The following is a 25,330-nucleotide window of genomic DNA, read 5'->3' as shown; positions in this document are numbered from 1 at the left end:
GTCTCAGGAGGCAAAGGAGAACGAACCATTCTGAAAGTTGGAAAAAAGAGCGAGGCAGATTGAGAACAAGTCTCCACAATTAGCTATTCAAACAAGAGAGAAAGGAAGAGGAAAACGGAGAAAGAACACATTACATGAACCTTGAGACCATCGGTGACCTTTGCAGAGACTTTTCAGTGGAGTAAGTGAGAATGTGAGAGCATCAGAGAGTGGTGAGAGTGCTCTAAAGCAGGCTACAGAGCGCTGCACTGATGGGTTGGGCATGGGAACAGAAGCCCTTTTGGAGAAATAACAGCCACTTAACCTCCCCCTCCCCCCAGCTCCCTGCCCATCACATCCTGCAAAAGATCCCGATGGAAAGGGGGGGGGGGGGAAGGAAAGAAAGAAAAGAAAGAAAAGAAAAACCCCAGCAAAAACCAATCATTAGCGGCAGGGCAATTCTAGGGTGACTTGAAAGAGGTTGACAGTCACAAACTGGAAATTCTCTGACTTCTGAAGAAAGAACTCAAGCACCCACACCCATGACAGTGCCACAAAGCTGAGGTCCTGCTGACCCAAGTGACTTCTCGCCTTGCTATTGGCTGACACTGTTCATAAAACAGTGTTTGTTTCACTTTTGTTTTAAATAAACAAGCTGCATTCTATGGGGCGAGAAGCCTGGAGTCAGAGCAGACGCCAGGGCGACCGAAGGCAGAGGCACAGGTAGGTTTCCCTTTGTGTTCATTTGTTACTGAGAACTGTGCTTTGAGGATGAGTACAGGAATGGCATGTGGAAAGTAAGCTTAATTTGTTCAACTATCAGTGTTTGTTCTACCATCTTATGTGGTAAACTGGAAAAAGTACAAAAATATTGTAGACTGTAGAAAATACCACCACAAGGCTTGATTGTCAGTTGGGGTATTTCCTTCCTTTTTGAGGTGCATATAATTTTTAGCTTTCTCTCATAGTTGTATATATAAAATAAGAGCAGATATTATTTTTTTCCTTTAAAGCGTGCACTTTATCCACACTACCACGAATTCTATAAAATTGTAATTGTAAATTGCTATATGAGGCACTTCTTTTAGCATATAGATTTTACCATTTAGATTCTTTCCTATTTTGCATAGATTCGGTCATTTTATTCTGTAAGACCTTTTTCTACTCCGAAGCTTTGCTTTTGGAAGAGAGAAGAGTCCATCTGAGAAGGCATACTTCAGTGATTTGGTTCAGAGGTACACTGGGGAATTCACATGTGTGGAGGGCTGTGTGCTTGGAACCCATTCATTTGGGAACATCCATTGGCGATTTTTAGCTTGGGCTGCACCTCAGTCAGAAACACTTCATCTTAGGAGATTAGAAAACAACCCCTCAAAAACGGATTTTCTGGTATTGGCCAGTCTTTAATGTGTTTTTGTCTACTATTAATTCCCAGGTGATGTTAATGAATAGTCAGTTAAAAAAGTTAAATAAGCTGTTTGAATACTTTCTAGTCTTTTACATGTACCTGAGAGTAATATGAATGAAGAAATAAGAAGATGCAATCAAAGGCAAGTCTTTTTTTTTAACTCTGTAAATAGCTTATAGAGCTAATTTATGGGGCATATAAGAATTTTAGAAGTCTTTGTCATCTACCTTAACCACTTCAACCCTTGAGATGCGACCATACTCGGAAGCTTCAGTTCACTAATGCTTGAAGTAAGTAGATTTGTTTCCATGGCTTGGGAAGGTAGGAACTAGAGAAGCAGAGACTCTAGAAGGTTCTAAATATGTTACCATTAAGCTCACTGTGTGCTAGTACCTGTCAAGGCTGTCATATTTCTTTGGTTTCACAACCTTGTAAGGTCATTCAAGAGATGTGTGCCAAGTTACAAACATACCACAGGTATAGAAGATGGCTAAGACTGGATCTAATGTCTCACCCTGCTTTTCAAGAGAAATTGTTTTCACTGGATCCTTATCCCTCTAAGGAAAATATGGACTGAATTTATATAAGAGCTGTGTTCTGCTTTCTCCCCTAAGAAAGGATAGACAGATAAAGGGTAACTAATTAACCCAGGCTGAATCAGTCTTTCCTGAGCTTCCTACAGGAACATACTTGAACTTAATTTGATCAACAGCATGCCAGATGAATTTCTTCTTGTTTTCATTCCATGGAGAATAGTACCTCTTTAGCATCTTTGATACAAATAAGAATTTTTGTAGTATATTTGTATATAGAGACATGTATATATAATATATTTCTCATTTTGTAGATGGCAAAAACAAAGCCCTGGGGTCACAGGGTATTTCCCTAGGTAGAAGCAAATTGGCAAGCCCAGAGGATCTGGCTACATTCTTATAACCCAAATAATAACTATTTTAAGGAATTGATGAAATGAATTTTCTTTTATCTGCATGTTATTAGTTAAATGATGGCATTAATAGTATATCACTTGGAAAATAAAAGATGACTATGTCTCAGTGGCTAGTAAAAGCAGGATACAGAAAAGCAATGTAACATGCACCCTCTTTTATTAAAAATAGTTATCTGTATTTGAGGAAAGAGAAGAAGGAGTATATGTGCAGACCTGTCAGGTTGGTAAAAGTTGTCATTTACACACGACTCAGCTTGTTATCTTTTTCCTCACCTTAAGTACGTATAAAACCTAAAACAAAAACAAAAAGTAAATTAACAGAACTGGGTAGAATGGACTGCACCTTCTGTTTATTCTCCAGATAAAATGGCCTCCAGCTCCCTTTTCCAGTTGGCTGTAAGGCAGCCCTGTGCCCAGTTCTGAGTTTTGTCCATGTCTGTCACCCGTGGTGTCATGGTTGTGGCTAGCACAGACTAAGCCCTCAGTGTGTTAGGAACCTAGCCGGTCAGGCCACTCCCAACTTCTCCATTTATTCTCATCCCCTCAGCAGATAAGGGTTTTGAAATTGAGAGGGTGAAATATATAATATAATATACAGAATATAATATACAGAATATAAGTAGAGCTGAGACTTGAACTTGGGTCTCTTCTGACTCTTCTACCTGAGGCCTAAGAGGAACTACCTCCACTAAGCCACTTTTGTGGAGAGAGGATGATGGAGACTCCTTCCTATGTGTCAGAATCTCCTCACAAACTGTTAATAACTGAGGACCTCTCCTGCTTTCCTTGTTTGCCCTAAATGTCAGGCATTAAAGAGATGCTGGTCCCCTGAACTAAGCTTATGGGAGAAAAGACTCAGAAGGGATCATGCAGCTACTCAGAACTTTGTCTAATGCAGCATCAGCATCAGCATCAGCATCAGCATCAGCATCAGCATCAGCATCAGCATCAGCATCAGCATGCTGAGTAGCTCAAAGGAAGATGAGCATTTTTTAATGATTGCTCATCTTTGCTAGAGAGCCTGCTGAAATCCACTGTCCCGTGCATGCACCCCTGAGCACATGGACCCCTCTCTCCTTGTGCAGATGTGACTTTTGTGTGTTCTCGTCCACTGTACTGCATGAAGAGCCTGAGAACAGAGTCTTGGCATGCTACTCACTATGTGGGACTCCGTTGAGAAGAATGGGAAGGGTATAAACAAAGTTCACTCATAGATGTGGACTAGTCACAGCTGTTGACCTTGGCTTACTAAACTTCTATTCATTGACCCACGGAGAAGATGTAATAATATTGGACAACATCTAAAGGGAAACTCCCATTGGATTGATGACTGGGTGGTAGTATAGGCTGGTTTCTTTGACCCAAGGAGTCCATGAGGAGTGTTAGGTGTGAGCTAAACCTCCAAACTCAAAGGTCCATAGGAAGAGACAGTCCAGTTAGCAGAAGGTTTTGTATCTTTGGTATGAAGCCTAAGGTCCTTGAAGGAGATTGAAGTGGGGATGTTGGGGTGGGGGCATGGCTTGATTGGTAGTGTGCTTGCCTGGGATGCAGGAAGCCCAGAGGAGTTTGATCCTCAGTGCTGCATAAACTGGGTTATGGGGTACATGCCCGTCGTCCCACATTCAAAAGGAGGAGGAGACAGGAAGAGGATCAGGAGTTCTAGGTCACCTTTGGCCTGGGTAAATTGAAACACTATCTCAAAATAGATCGATAGATAAACAGGTTGGGAGCCAACCAGAAGAGGAGCAAGAAAGGAGAAGAGAGAAGTGGGAGAGAGAGAATCAGAGGCTGCCTATTCTGGAAACTTAAATATTAGTTAAACAGAGAAAATTTAAAAATTTAGAATTATTTCTTCTTTTGTTATTAAACCACAATTTTTTTTCTTGCAAGAAAAAAATATTTCCTACGTGAGTCTTCTTCAATGAGCCCGTTAGAGGCCACCTCTTCTGCACCCTGTCACAGAGAACAGTCAGTCTCTTCACCCTAAGCCACTTCCTGCCTTGACGGGAACTCTGCTACCTGGCAGATTCTAAGATTTGGAAATGGCTCACGCTGTTAATTTGAACAGGCACAGATCTCTGACTGAATGAGAGAGGTAATTTGCTAGCTTGGGTGAAATGGCATCATTTTTTATAACGCTGAGATAAGAACCTTTACACTGGATCCTATCCCGGGTCCTTGACTCTAGAGTCTTGCCTCCCCTTTGACAGTGTGAGGGATTGAACTCATGACCCCACACATGTTAGGCTAGTGTTACCTCTGAGTCAGAGTCCAGCCCTCCTGACCTTGCATTCTGAAGAATTCACGGATCTTTGACCTGAATTTTGGAGGAAAGAAAAAAAAAAACTTTATAAGGAAAAACAAACTAATGGCATTCATTGTAAAAAGAAAATTGTATGCAACAATAACTGCAAAGACAATAACTGCGGTGCAGGTAGCCAAGACTCGGAGGTTCCGAGAATTCTCATCTGTCTGTCTGCCTGCTTGTCTGTCTTGTCTGTCTGTCTCTGTTATATGGAAGAAATGATATTTAGATAAGAAATTGAGATTGAATAAGTGGTAATTAGGCTGTGAGGTGAAACTCTAAGTCCACACTCACAAGAGAGAATTTCCCCTCCTTTCCTCCTCTCTTCTTCCTTCCTCTTCTTGCCTTCTCCCTTCCCTTCCCCTTCCTATCCCCCTCTCCCCTGCTCTTCCTCCTCATCTTCACTGGCCCTCTTCCCATTCCAGTTTAAGCAGTCAACTAATCTGTGTACTACAACATTCTCTCAGATAGCATTTTTTGATCCTCTGCCTTTCGCCTCGGGAGTCAGAGCATTTGGGAAGTGAGACGCAGTGTAGATGAATTCAGCAGCCTTACTAAGATGCTGGATAATAACGACCATCTCCAGTTTCCCATAATGCACTGATGAGGTGGATTAGAAAACAAGAGAGGTGAGGGTTCACAAATGTGCTATTTCTCTCTCTCTCTCTTCTGCAAAAGAAATAAAAGGCACAGCTACTGTTTTTTCCTTTTTATTGAAAATGGATCCTTCTCTCACATAATAGATCTTGATTATAGTTTTCCCTCCTTCTACCCCTCCCAGTCCCTTCCCACCTCCACTCCCATCCGGATCCACTCCTTTTCTGTAAGAGCAGCAATTGTTAAAGTACCAATACAGGATGGATAATTATGAGACATCACATTTTTGGCATAGATAGTTCTAAGTGTATTTTTCTACTCCTGCATGTTTTTTTAAGTTTAAAATTTTATTACATTTATTTTATGCATGTCTATGTGTGTGAGTGTGTATGCTACAGCATATATGTGGAAGCTAGAGGACTAGAGTTGGTTCTCTTTTTCCACAATGAGCATCTTAGGGGTCCAACTTAAATACTTAGGCTAGGCTGCAAGTGCCTTTACCTGCTGAGCATCTCAAAGGCCCCACTCATGGATCTTTGCCCCAGAGGTGACTCTGGCAATATGCATCTCCCTGGGGTGTCTCTTTTTCTATCCGTATCTGCATAATATGCTGCAGAGGGTCTCATGTACATATTCTGTGACTAAATTCTCCTTTTAGTGGAAGAGGGACACAATGCCATGTGTATATTTTCAAGAAGGCCATCTGGCTTAGGCAAGGAAGGGTCTGGTGGCATCCATATGTTCTCATGGGTTAGAGAAAGGCAGAGAGAGGCAGACAGAAGCTGAAGGGCAAAGGTAGGTTTGGAACTGGGAGGGATCACTAACATTAACCACCCTACTATCATAACTTTTGCAAACTGAAGTAGAAAAATTAATGTCATACAATTTGATGCTCCCATTCATTAGAACTAAAATATGAAAACAAGATAGTGAAATTCAGACATTATTGGGGGGGAGAGTTCTGAATTTTCTTAGATTATCATCATTCTGGAATTTCATCAGAATGAAGGTCAGATGACCCAACGTCTGTAATCTTCAGAACATCTCTCCCACAGTCCTGGTGGATCCCTGAGGAATCCTTTCTCGAGAAAAGTAGATAAAAATTTTATTGAGAGAGCAACCAATTAGGTGAGGTGATCATAAGAAAGAAATGTCTTGGTGCATTTAGAGCCACCCAGGAAATTTGGCCTGTTGGAACAATTACATATTAAAGCCACTCTGCCACCCGTCCCTCGAGGATTCTCTATTCCCACAGAGAGTTCCCTGATGGAAACAGAATGGGGTTAGACACTGCTTCTTAGGCGCTTCTAGCTACACCAGGAACCCATGATGTCTCATGAGTAACACCCAGACCATCTTCATGTGGAACACTGGGATGAGTCAGCGTACCCTTGGTTGGCATTCAAGAGAAAGGGTGTGATCCTGAGACTTCTAACTCTGAGATTGGACCTGATGGTTGCCACGATGCCTCCAGTAAAGATCTGTGTGACAAGTTCAGATGGTGAGCTGCAAAAGAAGACACAACAATATTGAGAAACAAATTGTGCACAGGTCACTGAGGGACAACTTCAGTTTCCCTGGGGCGCCTAGGTGAAGGACCTGGACATAGCCCGAGAAGGCTCTCCAAAGCTCTTGACCGTCTCTGAAGTAGAGAAAGTGACACAGAGAACTGCCTCCCCTCAGGGTTTTCAGGGCCATGAATGCCCATTATGATGAGTTCCAGCTTCCAACGGAGCTACCAGCAAACCTTTTCCCAATAGGCTCAAGTGTTGATGGCACATAAATGGACTTCGGCAAGCCAAGAGTCATTAGTCTGGTGTTCCATGAAGTGGCTTCTACTCTGGGAGTCTTTGAGGCACTCTGGGAGTGACAGATAGAAGAATCGGGACATCAAAATCCTCTAGGGTGCTTCGTCTGTGGAAATGGAACCCCGGGTGTTCATTCCTTCCTCATGACCCTGGAAGCCATGACACCAGCCGAGTTCCTCATTTGAAAGCTGTGACAATCACAGTTATTTTTACCTGTATTTTTGTGTCTGTCTCCAGTAGCTTAGTTTACGTCAATCCTTTGAAAAAAGAAAATTCCAAGGGCCTATGAAACATTATATTTATTTCCAAGATGACTTTAGTGTCTTCTGAAGTTCAGCTTTATCTTTGCAGCTTACACTTCAGGAAGGGTCCAAATGCTGCTTTCCTGCTTTGAAAGGCATATCAGTTCAGTACTCTGTGGTCTAGAGTTTGCAGAGACAAATATATGTGTGGACTTTTCTACTCTGGAGGAAGGCCGCATTCAACCCCGAGTTTGTGTATTCTCCTCTGTCTCTCTCGCTGTAGAAGGTAATAAATAGCTTGGCTTCCACAATCTAAATCAATCATCTGCCTGTCTTTGCTTTCATTTGTACTAATGCATGAGAAAATATTGCCTCCTTAATAATGTCCCTAAAAAATTCCTGGGGAATTTTGAGCTAGCTAGGCACGCTGGACTATAGCCAGCTTGCTAGATAGAGTTGAATTATCCTTTAGCAACAAATTTAGCAATGCTGAGGTTAGAGGTGTGGTGGGAGGCTGACATCCACAGTTTCAGCCCTGCCAGACAAAACAAGGTGTCTACTCTTAGAGACTTCAGAGGGAAGAGGAAGTCGTGTATATTTGAGGAAGCAGGCTTAGTTAATGTTACCCTAATAGCTGTGGGAGTGGAGTATGCATTGACAGGCTATGTGACAGTGGCTACCTTTCCTCTGAGTTAGGGTTTGGGCTTGGTTAATATGTAGCCATGCAATTTGATAGTAGCCAGGATGCCTCTGACCCCCAGGGAGTGATGGGGTGTGTTCTTGCCTTGCTTGCAGCCCTCGTTGGTTCAGACTTGTTTACTTAGAGCGCCCATCCTTATACTCTCCTCCATCCTCTTTCAGAAGCACTTCTCTAAAAATACACATAAGCTTCCACGTATTGGAGGGCTCTTGTTGCCTGGAGGATAAAACTCAGACATCCTATTATGGACACAGACTCTTCTTGCACTGTATCTTGCCTTTTTATGTCTTTCCTGGATGGTAGTATATGGCTTACATTTCTCCATACTTAACCTTGTGTTTCCGGCTTTGGAACTTTGTCCTGTTCTTCTGTCTGGGATCCTTGGCCCTCTCTTCTTAGCCAATGTGTTGGGATGTCAGGGAGACACTCCATTATCATCGCCTCACACCCAGCCCGTTGCCTCTCCTCTTGACCCATTATCACACTCTTCACATTTCCTTCTGGCTCTTGTCATTTAACATGTCTGATTCACTCCCCACTTCGGAGGTGACTACAGGTTAGAGAAGGCTTTTTCTTTAATGCACTCAGTGAGCAGGATATGAAGTTCAGTGTGGGACAATATGGAGCTGTGTTTGAGAGGTGGTGACTGAGTCAAAGCCTCACCCCATCACTAACCTGGAGAGTGAACTTGAGTCTGTTAGCTATTCTATGTCTCTGGATTTTGATCTTATCTATAAAATGACCAAACCAGAGCATCCAGAATAGCTATCAAATCAAACCACCAGTGGCTACTAGGGGCTGAGTTTATACCTGCCTGGAGCTTGGCAAAGCTTGTCAGAGATCCTGATATGTACTGAGCATGGGTCAGCCCACCACTCCCTGTTACATGATGAGTCTCTGGGGTTGGGGCTAGAAATGACTTGTTGAAGAAATGCAATTTGCCAGAGCCCTTGGACAGGGAGGTCTACTTGGTTGCTAGTGAGAAGCAATGAGAATGACATACCAGACTGTCAAGGTCCTTTGATGCACAACCTTTCCTAGTATTATCTCAGAATCACAGCTCTCTCTTCAAAGGGGATATGAGTCAGTTTATTCTGGAGCCAAATATGAGTGACCATAGCTTGGGAAACATAGATTCACGTTACCGCCAAATACCATATTCCAATGCGTTTTTATAGTAAGAGAGCAAAACAGTCATAAATCAAGGCACTTAAATATATTTGTGAAAATATCAGTTTGGGTTACATATAGTTAATCAGCCTTCTAGGGTGTGGGTATATATATTTATTTTCAATTTGTCAGGTCCTAGAATCAACCAGGAAAGGAACCTCTGTGCCTGTTCATGAGTCATTATGTAGATAAGTCTCTTGTATATTTCTTTTTTATTAGATATTTTCTTTATTTACATTTCAAATGTTATCCCCTTTCCTATTTACCCTCTGAAAATCCCCTATCCTCTCCCCCCTCTCCCTGCTCCCCAACCCATCCAGTTCTGCTTCCTGGCCCAGGTATTCCCCTGTACTGGGGCATAGAGCCTTCACAGGACCAAGGGCCTCTCCTCCCCTTGATGACCAACAAGGCCATCCTGTGCTACATATGCAGCTGGAGCCATGAGTCCCTCCGTGTGTTTTCTTTTATTGGTGGTTTAGTCCCAGGGAGCTCTGGGGTTACTGGTTAGTTCATATTGTTGTTCTTCGTATGGGACTACAAACCCCTTAAGCTCCTTGGGAACTTTCTCTAGATCCTTCATTGAGGACCCTGTGCTCCGTCCAATGGATGACTGTGAGCATCCACTTCTGTGCAAAGCCTCGCAGGAGACAGCTATATCAGTCTCCCGTCAACAAGCTCTTGCTGGCATCTGCAATAGTGTCTGGGTTTGGTGGTTGTTTATGGGATGGAACCCCAGGTGGGGCAGTTTCTGGATGGTCCTTCCTTCAGTCTCTGCTTCGAACTTTGCCTCTGTAGCTCTTTCCATGGGTATTTTGTTCCCCCTTCTAAGAAGGATTGAAGTATCCACACTTTGGTCTTCCTTCTTCTTGAGTTTCATGTGCTTTGCAAATTGTATCTTGGGTATTCTGAGCTTCTGGGCTACTATCCACTGATCAGTGAGTGCATATCATATGCGTTCCTTTGTGATTGAGTTACCTCACTTAGGACGATATCCTCCAGATGCAGTCATGTCATGAGATTGATGGTATCCCTATTGTGGGATGAATGATGTCTTGCAAAATAACACTCATGAGCATTTAACCTCATTTATCTGTAAATACAACCTTATTTGGAGATAGCACCATGAGCAATGTAAGTTAAGACAAAGTCATACTAGATAAAGTGAGCCCCAAGCTCAATATGACCAAAACTTCTCAAAGAAGACCTAGAGGCACAGGTACATATAGAAAGATGATGTGAAGACATAGAAAAACTATAGCAAGCAACACCCTCACAGTTGGATCACACAGCTTGGAATGCCACATCTCTGAACCAAGAACTGCCAAAGATTACTGGTATCTACCAGAGCCTAGACAGCAAAAATGAATCCCTCATTCCAGTATTTGAAGAAAGCATAGCCCTGTTGACAACTTGAGTACAGACATGTAGCCTCCAGGACTATAAGAGAATAAGAAGAAAATTCTAGTGTACCTCAAAAGCCAGCACAGTGAGAAATGGAAGTTTACCTGGAAGTGAGAGCTCCCTATGTTTCTTACTGGTTGATAAGAAATATCAAATATCTCCCCAGGGTGATGTTCCCTTTCTCTTCTATCAAAGTCACACTCTAGATAAGTTGTACAACAACAGAGGCAGTTCTGTGGGGTTGTAGAATGTTTTACTATTTAAGGAATATTTCCGAGGAAACAAATCAAATCAAAACAAAACAGGAGAGACACTATCCCTAAACCAGGCTTCTGCTTTTACAGAGCCCTGGGGGCATTGTGAATTCCCAAAAGGGAGGGCAGTAAGAGATGGCTATATTTCTCAGGCAGACTTGGCCATGGGAGCCTTCTGTTTGACAAAGCATCTCATGGGATTCATGTTCTGTCAAAAGTACTTTGGGAAGTGCAGAATTAAACAATCATATAAACAAAAAATATTTTTTATATTATATTTGTTCCATCTAGTTCTCTTCAGACTTAAGAATTTGTATTGGTGTTTATTCATTACAAGTAGTGATGAGTTACACAAAGACGATTTATTTCAAGTATACTGTATGCCTTTAAAAATAATAAACCAATTATTTTTGTGAGTCACATTTTTATACGAGTGTCTGAAGGAAAATTGGGAAACATTACTGCTGCATCTGGAATTAGTTTCTATATCTCTGGATAGCTTAAACTAGTGCTTTCTTATATATTTCTTATTCTTTGTATTATTATGTGGAGTCTTAGAGGCAATGTCATCTAGTTGAAAGTCATTATGAAAATGCCTATAATTGAATAAAGTTGGGTTAGTGGATTTGTATTAAGCAGAAGTGCCCATTATTGGTGTGGTGAATTCTTACAATTTTATGTTGCCTAAGCATCTATTCTGAATTCATTTGTAAGGACCAGAGAGATGGCCCAGTGGTTAAAATTTGTACTGTTTTGTAGAGGATCAGAGTTAGGTCCACAGCACCCATGCTGGGTAGCTTACAATTGCTAGTAACTCCAGCTTCAGTTGATCTAATGGCAATGGCTTTTTGTGCACTCATTTACATATACCTACACCCCCAATACATAATTAAACTATATGTACACACACACACACACACACACACACACACACACACACACACACACACACACATTTATTTTTTTCCTACCAGAATCAGGGCTCAGTCAGTTTTGAAAGTTAGTGTTTCTACTGCCTGTGGCTGCAGTTCAGATGGGTGCTGCAACCTCCCACCTCCCAGTGATAGCTTTTTGAAGGATGGCTGATACTTGACTGTCTTTACTGGCCACTGTACCCCACGTGCCTTGTGAAGACATGCAGTGGTACTTCTGGATCTTGTATCTGCTTTACTTAGCTCCACAATGGGAAACCTGGACCAATAGAATTCTCCCATGAGTTTCCCTCTCTCCCTACCTGTACCTTCTGACTTGGGAGTGTGTAGCTTCCAGGGAAGCGCTGTACTTGTCAGGACCTGTAAGTAAGCAAATCTTTTTACTTTTATTTCGTGTCTCTCCTAACTGTTGAAGAGGTACTTCCATCTTACATTTAAAAGGCTGGAAAATGAGTGTTTCAGGAAGAAAATGTTAGGAAGGAATTATTACAGGCTTCTCGTTGCTGTGAGGTCACTTGGAAATATAGGTAAAAGACAGAATTTGCAGAAGTAAACATGGTCATTAGTTCTGTAATAGATTCTGGAAACAGAGAAAGTAATACCCAGGCAATGAGTATACATTGCTAAAATCTCTGTGTGTGTGTGTGTGTGTGTGTTTGTGTGTGTGTGTGTGTGTGTGTTTGTGTGTGTGTGTCTCTGTGTGTGTATTGTGTGTGTTCTCCTTAGTCATTCATACCCAGGGACAGTTCTGAGGTATTTATGTAAGTGCAGCCAGAAGTTTTTAACTCTAGCTAAGAAAACAGACAAACAAAAGACAATATGTTGATTACTCCTGACAGCCCTTCTTAATGCATTCAAATTTAGAGGCAGAACAAAAACAATATAACTTTCTGCTTTCTGGAGTTAGTCACAAATTTTAGATGATCATCCCTAATTCTGTCATTCCAGATGTGCTAATGGCCGCCCATAGTGTATATGATCTAAGGGGTCTGGGTTCTTCTCCATGTGTTTCCTCAAGTATCCCATGCTTGCTTTCTTTAGAGGCTTCTCTGAATCCCTTTGGGGTAGAAGAGGGAAGATGACTCACGGAAAAGATGTCAGTTAGAACATCTGAACTTCTCTACTTCACAGGACAAATTCATTTGTACCCTAAGGACTATCTAGTAGGGTAGACTGTATTATTAGCAGCATTTAACAATAATTGATTATGACAGCAATGGTCTTTGTGAGGTAGACGTTGAAATGAAATGAATATACATATACATATATACATATACATACACACACACACACACACACACACACACACACACACACACACATATATATATATATATTGAAATCACATACACACACAAGGATGAATTTTTTTGTTCTTGTTTCTAAAGAGTTAGTTTTTTCTGATATGGGATAAAGACCTCAGCAGAAGTGTGTTGATAGGAAGCCAAGATATGATGTTTATAAGACTATATCTGCCATAACCAAAAATAAGGTGGAGCTCGGGGAACTCATGGAAGAGGGGGAGGAAGGATTATAGGAACAAAAGGGGCCAAGGACACCATAGGAACATGGTCCACAGAATCAACTAACTAGGCCTCATAGGGTCTCACAGAGACTGAAATGACAACCAGGGAGCCTGCATGGGTCTGACCTAGGTCCTCTGTATGTACGTTCTGGTTGTGTAGGTTGGTGTTCTTGTGGGACTCCTCAGTGGGAGCAGTGGCTGTCTCTGACTCTTCTGCCTGTTTTTGGGACCCTTTTCCTCCTACTGAGTTTCTTCATCCCGGTTTGATATGAGCTATGTGCCTAGACTTACTGTTATGCCATGTTTGGTTGATAACCCCGAGAGGGCTGCTCTTTTCTGAAGAGAAATGAGGAGCAGTAGATTTAGAGGAAAGGGGAGATGGGGGAGAAATACTGGGAGGAGAGTAGAGAGGGGAAACTGCAGTCAGGATGTAATATATAAGAGAAGAATAAATAAATAAATAAATAAATAAATAAATAAATAAATAAACAAATAAGATTCTGTAGTTGGTGATATGGCTCAGTAGATAAAAACACATCCAGCCAAGTACAAAGAACTGATCCCTGCCACCTACATGGTAGGACAGAGCAAACTCCCTCAGGACATCCTTTGATTCATAGACAAACAGTATAACATGCATGAGTGGGAGTGTGTATGTGTCTGTCTGTGTGTGTAGATACTTGCACATGTCCTCATTCGTTTCTGCACATTTACATGCACATACAATAAACAAATGTACTAAAAAATAAAAAAACCTAATGTCTGTAATTAATTATGCAACACAAACTTAAGCATCAGGGGCCCGTGGGAAGAAAATTTATTATTGGAATGCCCTTTTCCCTAAAGGTCATTGCACTTTGTGAGCAATCATTTAAATTCAGAACAGTGTCTATGGACAATGTTAAAAAATTATAAAGACATTTGCTTTCTCCCCCTTGAGCAGCACAAGACCATGATTGGTTCACAATGATAGGGGAGAGAAGAGATTTTAAATAGGATCTTAGAGGTGACCACAATGCAGTAAGGGACAAGCTGGGTTTCCCTTACTGAGGGACTGAGAAGCTCAGAACATGTCTTTTGTTCTGTCCTGTTTGAGGCTGCCTGTTTCTACAGTCAGCAGCCTGGCCCACAGATTATAGCAGTGACTGCCCACTTCTGACACTCAGCAACGGAGGAATTTTCACAAACATTCAGGGTAAGGAAGTCTTCAAGGAATTTGGCCACAAGTGCCATTTTAGTTGGGTAACAAGATGCGAAGTCAAAATATTGAATTTTGGCTGTGTTTGTTTCTCACAGTTCCCCTGAGGTCTTTTCCATAGAGGTTCATGCATTTTTCTCTGATGTCCTTTCCAAGAGACCAAATATATAGCATTTAAACCACAGAGGCTGCCCTGGGAGCCTTTTGAAGATGCTAGTTCCCTGTAGTCCTCCCATTGGGGCATCAAAGAATAGAATCCAGGATTGGAAGCATCCCTGAAGTCATCCCCATCTTAGGAACTCACGGAGACGTGATTGGTGACTTCTCCAGAGGCCAGTGGCTGGAAAAGTATCGTACTCAGTGCATTACTCCTGTGAAGTAATACCAAGATCGTGGCAATTCTTATAAGGAAATCATTGAATTGGGGCTGGATTACAGGTTTAGCCCATTGACATCATGGCACGGAGCATGGAAGTGTGCAGGCAGGCATGGTGCTGGAGAAGGATCTGAGAGTTCTACATCTGGATCTTGTCAGGCAGCAGGAAGTAAGAATGAGCCACTGGGCCTGGCTTAAGCTTTTGAAACTTCGAAGCCCATTCCCAAGTGACACGTTTCCTCCAACAAGCCACATGTTCTAATAGTACTACTCCCTCTGAGACGATAGTCATGGGGTATGTTCATTCCAACCACCACCGCAGAGGACAGTGATAGGTTGAGGGTTTTGAAATCCCCTTGCTTCTCCTGACCTTTGATGATTATTGAGGATGACAATGAAAAAGAAGTTTCTATGTAACAGGCTGAACTGTATTGTTCTTTTACAGTTGTCCTGGGGAAGGATGTGTATCATTGGCTAAAGAGAAGACTTGGAACTTCTTGAGTTGAGAGGATAAAAGTAAGATACTTCTTCCCCCTGCCCCCACACTGTTACAGACAGATCTCTCCATCAATGACAAGGATCATTGACATTTGAATCAAGGACCAGAGTAACGTCATAGACCTTTTGGAGGTAGATGCTCAGAGGATCTCAAGGCTTTCATTGTCCGTGATCTTACGGATGTATGAGGGAGGTGTTGCTGTAGGCAAGGTGTCCATGGGGCATTACTGGCCATCCTTTAAGCTACCCATCAATCCCAGCTTAATATCACTGCTAAATTACTACTGCTGTTGTTGGGAATATCAAGAATCAGTTTTGCCAAGTATAAATGTTACTATAGCTCCTGCTGTAATATTAAATTACTCCATACTTCTTTAATTCATTTACTGCTTTATAGTGGTTCTTAGAGTGCCTGAAGAGTCTCTTTCCTTTCCTCCACTCCCCTCTCCTTTACTCCTTTCTAGTATTTACTGTGTAGCCCTGGATAGCCTGAAGCTTGAAATTATCCCACCACAGCCTTCCAAGTCTGGAATTAGATGCCCAGCCCATTTTAACCTAAAAGATATTATTTCTAAATATTTTAAATTCATGGGCTCATCCAAATTTATACACCTTATATCAGCATAAATATCTTTTATCTTTTCTCATCTGACAGGTCTAACGGGGAACAATTTATTCAGCCATCCAAGCATTTTGTTTCTAGAAGAAATGTTTATTTCAAGAGCAACTTTAAGTCAGTGACTATATAATCTTATAACTTTCTAGCGTTTTTTTCTTCTTTTTTTAGTTATGAACCAGTGTCAAACAAAATTAAGTCAGGAGATTCAGAAGGCCTCCAGAGACTATGGCCATTACCTAATTGAGGAATCATGTCATGGACATCTTTTTCTAACCACGAGGGGGCATGATCACAGAGTTTAGAGTGTCATAGCAACGCATAGAGGAAAATCAGTCAAGAAAGTTGGATAGGAGGGGTGACTGGGTGTCCCCTCCCCTATCAATAAAAGCAGCAGGCAAATTACTAGGCTTAGTTAGGGCTTCTAAAAGTCATGTTGCAGAGGATATGACCCCTAGCCAAAACAGGCACACAGGGAGGGGCCACTAGATCTAAGGAAAGGCCAAAATACACAATGGGTCTCTGATGTTTCATCTGTAGTTTAGTTGACATCCTTGCAGGTTTGTTAAGACTGCATGGCTGAAGAGAAAAAGGATGTTGTGAGCCTAGAGTCTTACAAGAAGAAAATATTTTGGCACATAGCTGTTATAATAAGTGTTTGGTGTTTAGGCATAAACATGCTTCCTTTTTTTTTTTTAGTATTTAATTTTAGTTATCTATTCTTTGAAGATTTTATGGACATATTGAATGTATTTTCACCATACCTCAATTCCTCCCCAGCTCTTCCCAGAAGCCTCTCCTCTCCCTTCCAACTTCTTATCTTTTTTTTTTTTCCTTTTAAGTCCACTTAGTCCAATTACTTCTGTTTGCATGCACACGCATGGAAAGGCCATTTACTGGAGATTGGGCAACTGAGGAGGAACCTAGAAAGAAAATTGAGTGAGCTCCTTCCTCAGTCTATTGACTGCCAATAACTTTTAGCTAGGGGCAAGGTCTTAGGAGCTCTTTCTCCATCTAATAAGCATGCTTTCAAAAACAAAAACCACAAGGATAACTCTTGTTTTAATTAGCATATTTTACTTAAATATAGTTAACTATGAAAAAAGTCGACTTTGATTTTTATTTATTAGCTTTTTATGACTAAGTTCAATAGCCAAAGAATGCTCATTTATTTTTAAATTAATTAAAATTTAAAGGATATTTAGAAATCTGATTATCCATGTTATCTTTCTTGTCATAGGATGAAGAAGATGATCTGTTAGAGACCACTTGTAGCAATGGTTTGAACTCCAAAGGACATATAATGGCATTTTAATTCTGATCTGGGGCCTGAATTTGGGAAAGGAAGAGTGAAGAATAGTTGTCCAAGAGATAAGATGTAAGTTCTACCTATCTAGAGTCAAGAAATAATTATTGACAACATTGTAAAATCACAATTAACAATAGTTACTAGGAACTTAAGTTCGATTTTTAGGAGAGCATCTTATCTTTCTGAAAACAACCTAAAAGGATACTTAAAAAGACAAAACTAACACTATTTCATTGACAAAAATTACTTGTGACATAAAATAAGAATTATTTTACATAAAAGCCCAGATTCTAATTTTACTTGTTTTGTACATTATTTGCACAGCAATCTAAAACAGATCTTTTATTAATATGTCTATGTGTTTATATATCTAGATGCACACATATATCCAAATTATTGATATTTTTAAAATGTTCGACATACTTTTGCTACCCTGTCAGGCACCTGAGCTGGAGAGAGATGCTTATCTCATCCTTACTGAGAGCAGCTTCTCTCTGTAGTGAGAACAGAGATCCATGGCTGTTGAAGGTGTTGAGATTAAGTGACAGTGGAGTGCTCAGCCCCAAATAGGATAGTAGAGCATCCTACCTGAAGCTCAGGGACAGGATTAGCGAGAGGAGGGAGCTAGGGTGGGGCATGGGATCGTAGGAAGAAAGGGAGGAGGGCTAGAAACCATCAACTTCTGAGCATGACAAAGCCACTGGAAGCATCAACTCATGGCAGCTGTGATTGGGTGCACAGTGTCTACAGGGACTGAGTTTGTCCACATCCAGTCATAGATCCTGCAGGGGCTCATGGCCCTATCCCTCTCTGCTGAACCATTGGCTACTGATGGATTCTAGAGGCGAGGTCATTGCTGTCTCCAATTGTTTACCCACCAAATTTCACTGGACCATTTCAATCCAGTGGTCACATAACATCCTGGTTAAATCAGTGGGTCACAAAACAAAAGACAAGTTGTGACTGTGGGCAGGGCAGGTGTGGGGATGATGCATGTGCTTTGTGAGTGCTTGAGAAGAAAGTCTATCCTACATTTTCAGTGAACTGTTGTGCAAACACCAGTGCCATCTGTTAGTTTCGATGCTTTTAGTTTCTTACTGTCCTTTCTAAGTCTTTGTCTACTTGCTTTATCGGTGCTTGAAAGAGGCTCTTGAGACCTCTAACGTAGCTGGGATTGTCTTCCTGTTTCTGTCAGTTTTGCCTCACACATTCATAGCTCTGTTGCTCTGCACATACCACTTGGAACTTGTAAGTTGTTTTATCAGTAGAGAATATGCCTTTTGTTTTCTGGTAATTTTCTTTGATCTTAAATATGGAGCCATTTCTGATGTGTTTTGATTTGACAAATTATTTTTTTGTGTGTGTGTCTTTTTTCTTTCTACCTGTCAGTGTCACTTTCTGAGGTGAGTTTCTTGTGCACAGTATATAAAGGGGTCTTTTGTTTGTGCATTTCAATCTTCCAATCCCCCTTTTCATTTGTATATTTAGACCATTAATATTTAGTGTACTTATCGAGATAGTGAGGTTGTAAATCCTTTTTAAAATATTACTTGTTTTCTTTTCCCTGCCTTCATATGGGTTACATAAACTCTTTAAACTTTCACATTAATTTATCTTTAGGTTTTAGTATATACTTTTGTATAGATTTTTTTTTAGTTTATGCTTTCATAATTTTGTCAGTTCAAATGTGGTATAGAATCCCTTCATATATCTTTATTTCTCTTCCTGTATAATGTGTTAGTCTACAACTCCTCTATATAGACAGTGTTATGGTTTTTGTTTCAAGCATCAAGAATAACTTAGACTTGAAAAGGAAGAGGGAGGCTGCTGTCCTTGCATTTTTTCTTTTTTCTCCCCCTTTTTTCTGATATTCTAATGTTACTTCTTCTATTTATCATTTCCTTCTTCTGGAACTTTATTTAGTCATTCTTAAAAAAAATACTTATGTATTTTTCTTTTATTGTATGGCTATTTTGCTTGCATCCCTGTAGGTCCATCATGTGTATGCCTGATGTCTACCAAGGTCACAAGAGGGTGTCGGAAAAACTTGCTTCTCTCCATGGTGAGACTGAGTACGGCAAATGTTTGATCAGTAATCAGGAAGAAAAGTAGAGTTGTATGAAGTAACTTTTGGGATTTATTTCTTTAATATAAAGAGAAAACTTTGAATTAGTCCTCGCCTCTGTCAACTCCACATCAGAAATGGAAGTAACTGGGACCCCCAGCAGTTATAGTAACAGGAACTGTACAATAGAAAACTTTAAGAAGGAATTTTACCCCATCATATACCTGATAATATTTTTCTGGGGAGCCTTGGGAAATGGCTTTTCCATATATGTCTTTCTACAGACTTGCAAGAAGTCCACATCTGTAAATGTTTTCATGCTCAACCTGGCCACTTCCGATTTTCTATTCATCAGCACCTTGCCCTTCAGGGCTGACTATTATTTCAGAGGTTCCAATTGGATATTTGGGGACTTGGCCTGCAGAGTCATGTCTTATTCCTTATATGTCAACATGTATACTAGCATTTATTTCCTAACTGTGCTGAGTGTGGTGCGTTTCCTGGCCACAGTCCACCCCTTCCGGATGTTCCATGTCACCAGTGTCAGGAGTGCCTGGATCCTCTGTGGGATCATATGGGTTTTCATCATGGCTTCCTCAGCCCTGCTTCTGGTGAACGGCCAAGAGGAGAAAGATAACATTATATCATGCTTGGAGCTGAGTCCTCAAAAGTTTAAAAGTCTCCTGATCATGAACCACATTGCAGTAGCGGTAGGCTTCTTGCTCCCATTTCTCACGCTCACCGTCTGCTACCTGCTGATCATCCGGATCTTGTTAAAGGCTGAGATTCCAGAATCAGGTCCACGTGCTGCTCATAGGAAGGCGCTGACCACCATTGTCATTGCCATGATCACCTTCCTCCTCTGTTTTCTGCCATACCATGCACTGCGGACCCTCCACTTGGTCACATGGGATAAAGATTCATGTGGGGATGTGCTACATAAGGCCACAGTCATCACACTGACCATGGCTGCAGCCAATAGCTGCTTCAATCCCTTTCTCTATTATTTTGCTGGGGAGAATTTCAAAGCTCGATTAAGGGCTATATTCAGCAAAGTTCATCTATAGAAATTAAAGTCAAAGTGCAGCCTTCCTGTTTGTGAGTAGCTGAAGAACAGAATTAAGAGTATAAGGAGCTGTTCTGCAGGCATGCTCATGAACATTGGTGTCCACCTTCATTCACTCAGAGTCTCCAACTTACTTTATATTTGCATCCTAACCAACAAGTTGGTTCCTGACATTTAATTGACCACAACATTTGCTAATAAAGTCTATTTCAGAAATTTCATTAGATATATTTTTAGTGGTTGGAACTAAATGGGAAGTGTAAGAAAAAATATTTCTACTGGAATCTTGCATGCTGAAATGTGACATTGGGAAGACTTGTCAAACACTGTAGGGCCATGTTTTGCATCAGATCCTATGTTAGCTCTCTGGCCCAGACATTCTAAATTCCTAACTTGAAGACATCCTTAAGCACCCCAGCTTCTCCAAATCCTTTCCTCATTAAAGCCTTTGAGACACAGTCAAACCTACTGGGAGCTTCTGTGCATCGAGGAGAGCATCCCAAGGGCTCTGGAGCAGGCTTTGATTTGAAGAGGAAAACTGTCCTTTAATAATTCAAGTCAAGGTCCAGACAAGGTTGGCAAGAGAAAAAGGAGGAGAAGAATTAAAGCAAAAGAGAGTGAATAATAAGTAGAGGTAAAGAGTAATTTCCTCTTTGCCTCCAAGAGATGGGTTCTAGCAACCAAATGGAAGGATGTGCCTGTAGTGCCTTTTTTACCAGGAGTTAGGAAAACTGAGGAGTGAGGCTGTGTGGGGATCACTTCCCTATGGGATTCAGGAATTGTGTGTAGAATAGGGACAAGGAATAGTCACGGACATGTATCTCATGACACTTGGGTCTGAAGTGATGTCATTGTAGTCATTGACCCCTCCTAGTAACCCACAGAGATGACAACTGAAGGAAGTGGGCCTTTGGAAAAGGGCTGGGCAGAATGTGAGAAGTGTTATAAAAAAATCTTTAATATTAGTTTCTATCCACAGAAACTGACTACAGATACTACCAATTATTCACATGACCATTGTGTTGACCCCAACAATCAAGTGGCATCCCTGTGCTGAGCCTTCAGAAATGCTGGAGAAAGCACAGAGATTTCATGGGTGGAGAACTTAAAAAGTATGTCCTAGTCTACACAGCTAGTGAGCAGTTTAAAAGCTCTGCAGAAATGTTGACTGGATGCTCTTCCCCACCCACCACCCCCTGTGAACCTCCAGAAAGTCTGCATGGAAACCCATGGTCAAAAGTCTACATGGAGACTTTCTCTCTTGTCAGACACATATGCCTTTCTCATCCTTGCAAGGAAACCAAGGTCTGGGGGCTGGAGAGATGCTTTGGGGTGAATAGTACTTGTTGCTTTTATAGAGGATCCAAGCACTGACATGGAGCCTCACAGTCATCTTTCACTCCAGTTCCACAGGACCTGATGCTCTCTTGTGGCTCTGTGGGCATGCACACAGTGTGCAGACATATGTACAGATAAGACACTCGTACATGTAAAAACTCTTAACAACAATGACAACAACACTGAAAAAAATAGCAATTTTTGGCCTCTGGCACCCTTGAGTGTGGAAGGGAGATTGTCTTTGCAGTTGGAGAGCACTATAGTATTGTTTATATAAAACGACGACTCTGTCTGTAACCTTCCTTATTTAGCTACTAGAATGATAGAGAGATATCAGAGGAAGACCCTAGTACATCTGCCTACAGGGAACTCCTCTATCCTAGGGAAAAGGCTAACAGATACTTGGGAATCCTCCAACCCCAAATCTGAGTGTCTGCTCTTTGATTTATCTGACAGCGAAGCCTACAATCTGATCCACTCCTTCCAGTCCCAGAGAGCATCTAGCCACCTTGGTCTAGTTCCACTCTTGATTATAAGCAATTTAATGACCACACAATTTTCAATGGAAAAAACCCTTAATATTCAAGGCACTAACAATTAAGAGCACAGAAGAAGACATCTTCAATAGGAAAGGTCTCAATGTTTTTTGTTTTTGTTTTTTAAACTTGTATCAGAAAGCACTGGGATACTGTTCAAAACAAACAAACAAACAAACACAAGCAGACAGGCAACCAAAACAACTATAGCACAATGCAGTCATTAGTTTGTTTGAGTAGTAACTGGAGCCCACTACATAGTTGAATATTTACACAGAGCTTGACACATAGAAACACTACTATGGAGTCTTAGGAAATGAGTGGAAAGGGTGCACATGGGGGTGGGGGCAGAGGCACAGGAAGCTTGGGTTTCCATCTTCAACCAGAGAGAATTCATGTTAACCAGAGTTGGGGAGCAATAAACAGCTACGCAGCATCTTGTTTAGTGAGAGGGAGTGAATGGGAGAAGGGTGGTGGTGCAAAAAGACCTGGAGGAGATTACCTCTGGACAGGGATTTGAGAGTGGGATACACACACACACACACACACACACACACACACACACACACACACACATATCTCAATCAAAGAGGATGAATGTTTTATTTGTTTCTCAGTGTTGCAAAGCCGGTGCTTCACTGTGGGAAAACAACAGCCAACACAGCACATGGTGAAACAAAGACAGTATTCTCCCGCCTCTGACATTGTAGAATACTTCCCTGCATTTCCAATGAGAAGACACTAAGTCTCTGACCCAAATCCAGTGGTGGATATGGGCAAGTAACAAAATTATCTAAGATAATTTATATATCTTAGATATATTATTATATTGACTTATGAAAGTCTTATAACCAGTAGGTAGGGTCTCACCATGTAGCAGTGGCTGGTTTAGAACTTGTTGTGTAGACCAACCTTGAACTAACATCTGCCTGTTGAGTGCTGGGATTAGAAGGTGGTCTGTCACCAAACCCAGCCTCATAACCACTTTTCACCGCAGATGATCTTAAGAATTCTAAACACCAGGGCTTAACTCCTAGTCTAAATACTTAGTATGGCAATTATCAAAAATCTGTACACTGTGTTTATCTGCATCCTTTAGGAAGTTGGGGGTGGCTCTTAAGTAGCACTGTCAAGAACAGTTTCTTTCCATCAGTATTGCTAAAAGTTATTTCAAGTCCTCTACTCTCCACTAGTTTAAGACAAGCATGCTGGAGCAGGTCACATCCAGTTTGATCTGGAGTGGAGGGGTGCCATGGTCTTCACATATTTCTCATATGCTTCTTCACTCATCATTCATCTAGCTCTGAAGGGTCGCTCAGTGTCATCTTGATCAGCCAACCATCTTTGTAACAGGATTTGTTGACGAGCCCTGGGTCTTCGGCAATGGCTTCACTGACTTCAGTTACCTCTCCTGACAAAGGTGAGGAGAGCTCACTGGCAGCCTTCACACTCTCCAAAGCACCAAACTCCTCTTGTTTTTTTTCTCAATTTTGTCCCAACTTCAGGCAGACTACAGTAAACAACATCTTCCAAAGCTTCCTGTGCAAAATTGCTGATTCCCACTGTTCCAATACCTTCCTCTGTTGTTATCCATTCATGTTTCTCTGTGAATTTACGCACTGACAGCAAAGCAGATCCGGTGCGCAGTGAGCAGAGGCCAGGGCGGTGCGCAGGCTGTAGGCCACAACCCGAAAGCTCCTCGACCCTTGCAGCGACATGATCAGAGGTCCGGAGTGGGTAACTGTGCTTCGCCTCCGCCACCAGGCCAGCGGGGTGGGATATTTGTTATTGAGAATTGTTAAACTGAGTGATTTGTGAATGTATGCTGCTGAAATAAAATGAAATTAAATAGAAACCTTTAAATCAACTTTGTGTTTTTAAAGAATGAAGAATAAGAGTAACAGAAATGGTACCAGGAAAAAACCAAAAAACCAAAACCCTCTTACTTAAGGTGGAATGTCTCTGAGGCAAGAGACAAAATGGAAGTGTTTGCCCAAGTGAAGGCCAGAAATGCCCTGAGGTTTTAGATACAGCTCTTGTTGGTTGAGAGATGAGGCGGTTCTTCAAAGCCATGTGCAAACTCTACAAGGAGGAGAAAGGAGTTTTGGTGTGGAAGCCTTTTCAGTGGAGGCCAGGACTGGATTAAACCTGTGTGGTTTAGAACCTTGATGAGTAATGGAAACCTTTTAGATTTCATCACAGTTTATTCTCAAACAGAGATGACGTTAAACTAGGAAAAAAAAAAAGTAAGGAGAGGCAAAGAGAGCATCGGACATGATAGCTTTCTGTGCAGTGTTCACTTTCTACCTAGAAAAACATTTGGAAGATAGACATCCATGAGAGGAAAACGGGAGCCCCAGGAATATGGGGATGAGAAACGTCCAGTCTAGGGAGGGAGAGGCTAGTAAAAGCCACAAAGGGAAATACACTGAGGAAGAACTTGTTATAATGCTGATGTTGATGTTCATAGTCTGATATCATAGTAGCACTAGCATCAGCATTTACAGGGAGCTAGAAGGAAACAGCTTGGACCCACGCTGCTTGCTCTGAAGAGTTGGAGAAGTCTGGTGGGTTAGCTGCGTGATGTCTGCAGGGAGCTAAAAGCTCAGCCTGTGGACTGCCAACTCATTCTCTGTGCCTTTGCATTCCAAGTATGGGTAGGCACAACGAGACATACTGGCCATAAAGACAACCTGGAGCATGGGTCAGTACATTTGAGCTGGTGTCTGATGACCAGAGAGGCTCACAGAATACCTCAGTCCTCTGCATAACAGGTAGGAAACAGCAGAGTGTTGTGTAGCTCACACACTAGGGCACCAAGGACCAGATTGAATTTCCCATCCACTGGTACAATGAGGGCTTGAATCTCAGTAAATTAATGCTCTTCAAATCAGCTGATATTATATAGTAACATTTTAGCTGGAAGCCTCCATCCATTCTTTATTAACAACATATTTCACATGAAGAAAGATATAAGCTACAGGAGAATCAAATAGGGGCCTCTGCTTTTACTCTGTAGAATGAGGACTAGGCTTTTATTAGTACTGTCCTGGTCATT

At 41.5% G+C, this 25,330-nt stretch overlaps 1 protein-coding gene and 1 pseudogene across 5 annotated transcripts; one reads left to right on the top strand and one right to left on the bottom strand.

Moving 5' to 3' along the window:
* Positions 1-623: 623 nt before the first annotated feature.
* Cysltr2 (cysteinyl leukotriene receptor 2) lies at positions 624-24,066 on the top strand. Of its 4 annotated transcripts, NM_133720.3 has the most exons (6): positions 624-702; positions 1,110-1,214; positions 1,473-1,529; positions 15,290-15,360; positions 17,199-17,336; positions 19,259-20,610. In NM_133720.3, the coding sequence occupies exon 6, from the start codon at positions 19,470-19,472 to the stop codon at positions 20,397-20,399; it is 930 nt and encodes a 309-aa protein (NP_598481.2). In that variant the 5' UTR covers positions 624-702; positions 1,110-1,214; positions 1,473-1,529; positions 15,290-15,360; positions 17,199-17,336; positions 19,259-19,469; the 3' UTR covers positions 20,400-20,610. The 4 variants fall into 4 exon arrangements, with proteins under 4 accessions (NP_598481.2, NP_001155884.1, XP_011243480.1 ...); NM_001162412.1 differs by lacking the exon at positions 1,473-1,529; XM_011245178.3 differs by lacking the exons at positions 624-702; positions 1,110-1,214; positions 1,473-1,529; positions 15,290-15,360; positions 17,199-17,336 and adding exons at positions 23,574-23,692; positions 23,899-24,066 and having other exon boundaries at positions 19,340-21,510.
* Gm9199 (predicted gene 9199) lies at positions 22,848-24,135 on the bottom strand (annotated as a pseudogene). The gene has a single exon (NR_027860.1). The product of NR_027860.1 is annotated as a predicted gene 9199 (transcript).
* Positions 24,136-25,330: the final 1,195 nt, after the last annotated feature.

This window comes from Mus musculus, chromosome 14 (assembly GCF_000001635.26).
Source record: "Mus musculus strain C57BL/6J chromosome 14, GRCm38.p6 C57BL/6J".
Classification (NCBI taxonomy): domain Eukaryota; kingdom Metazoa; phylum Chordata; class Mammalia; order Rodentia; family Muridae; genus Mus; species Mus musculus.
The sequence above is the reverse complement of the archived record's forward strand: the minus strand, read 5'-3'. Positions and strand labels throughout refer to the sequence as shown.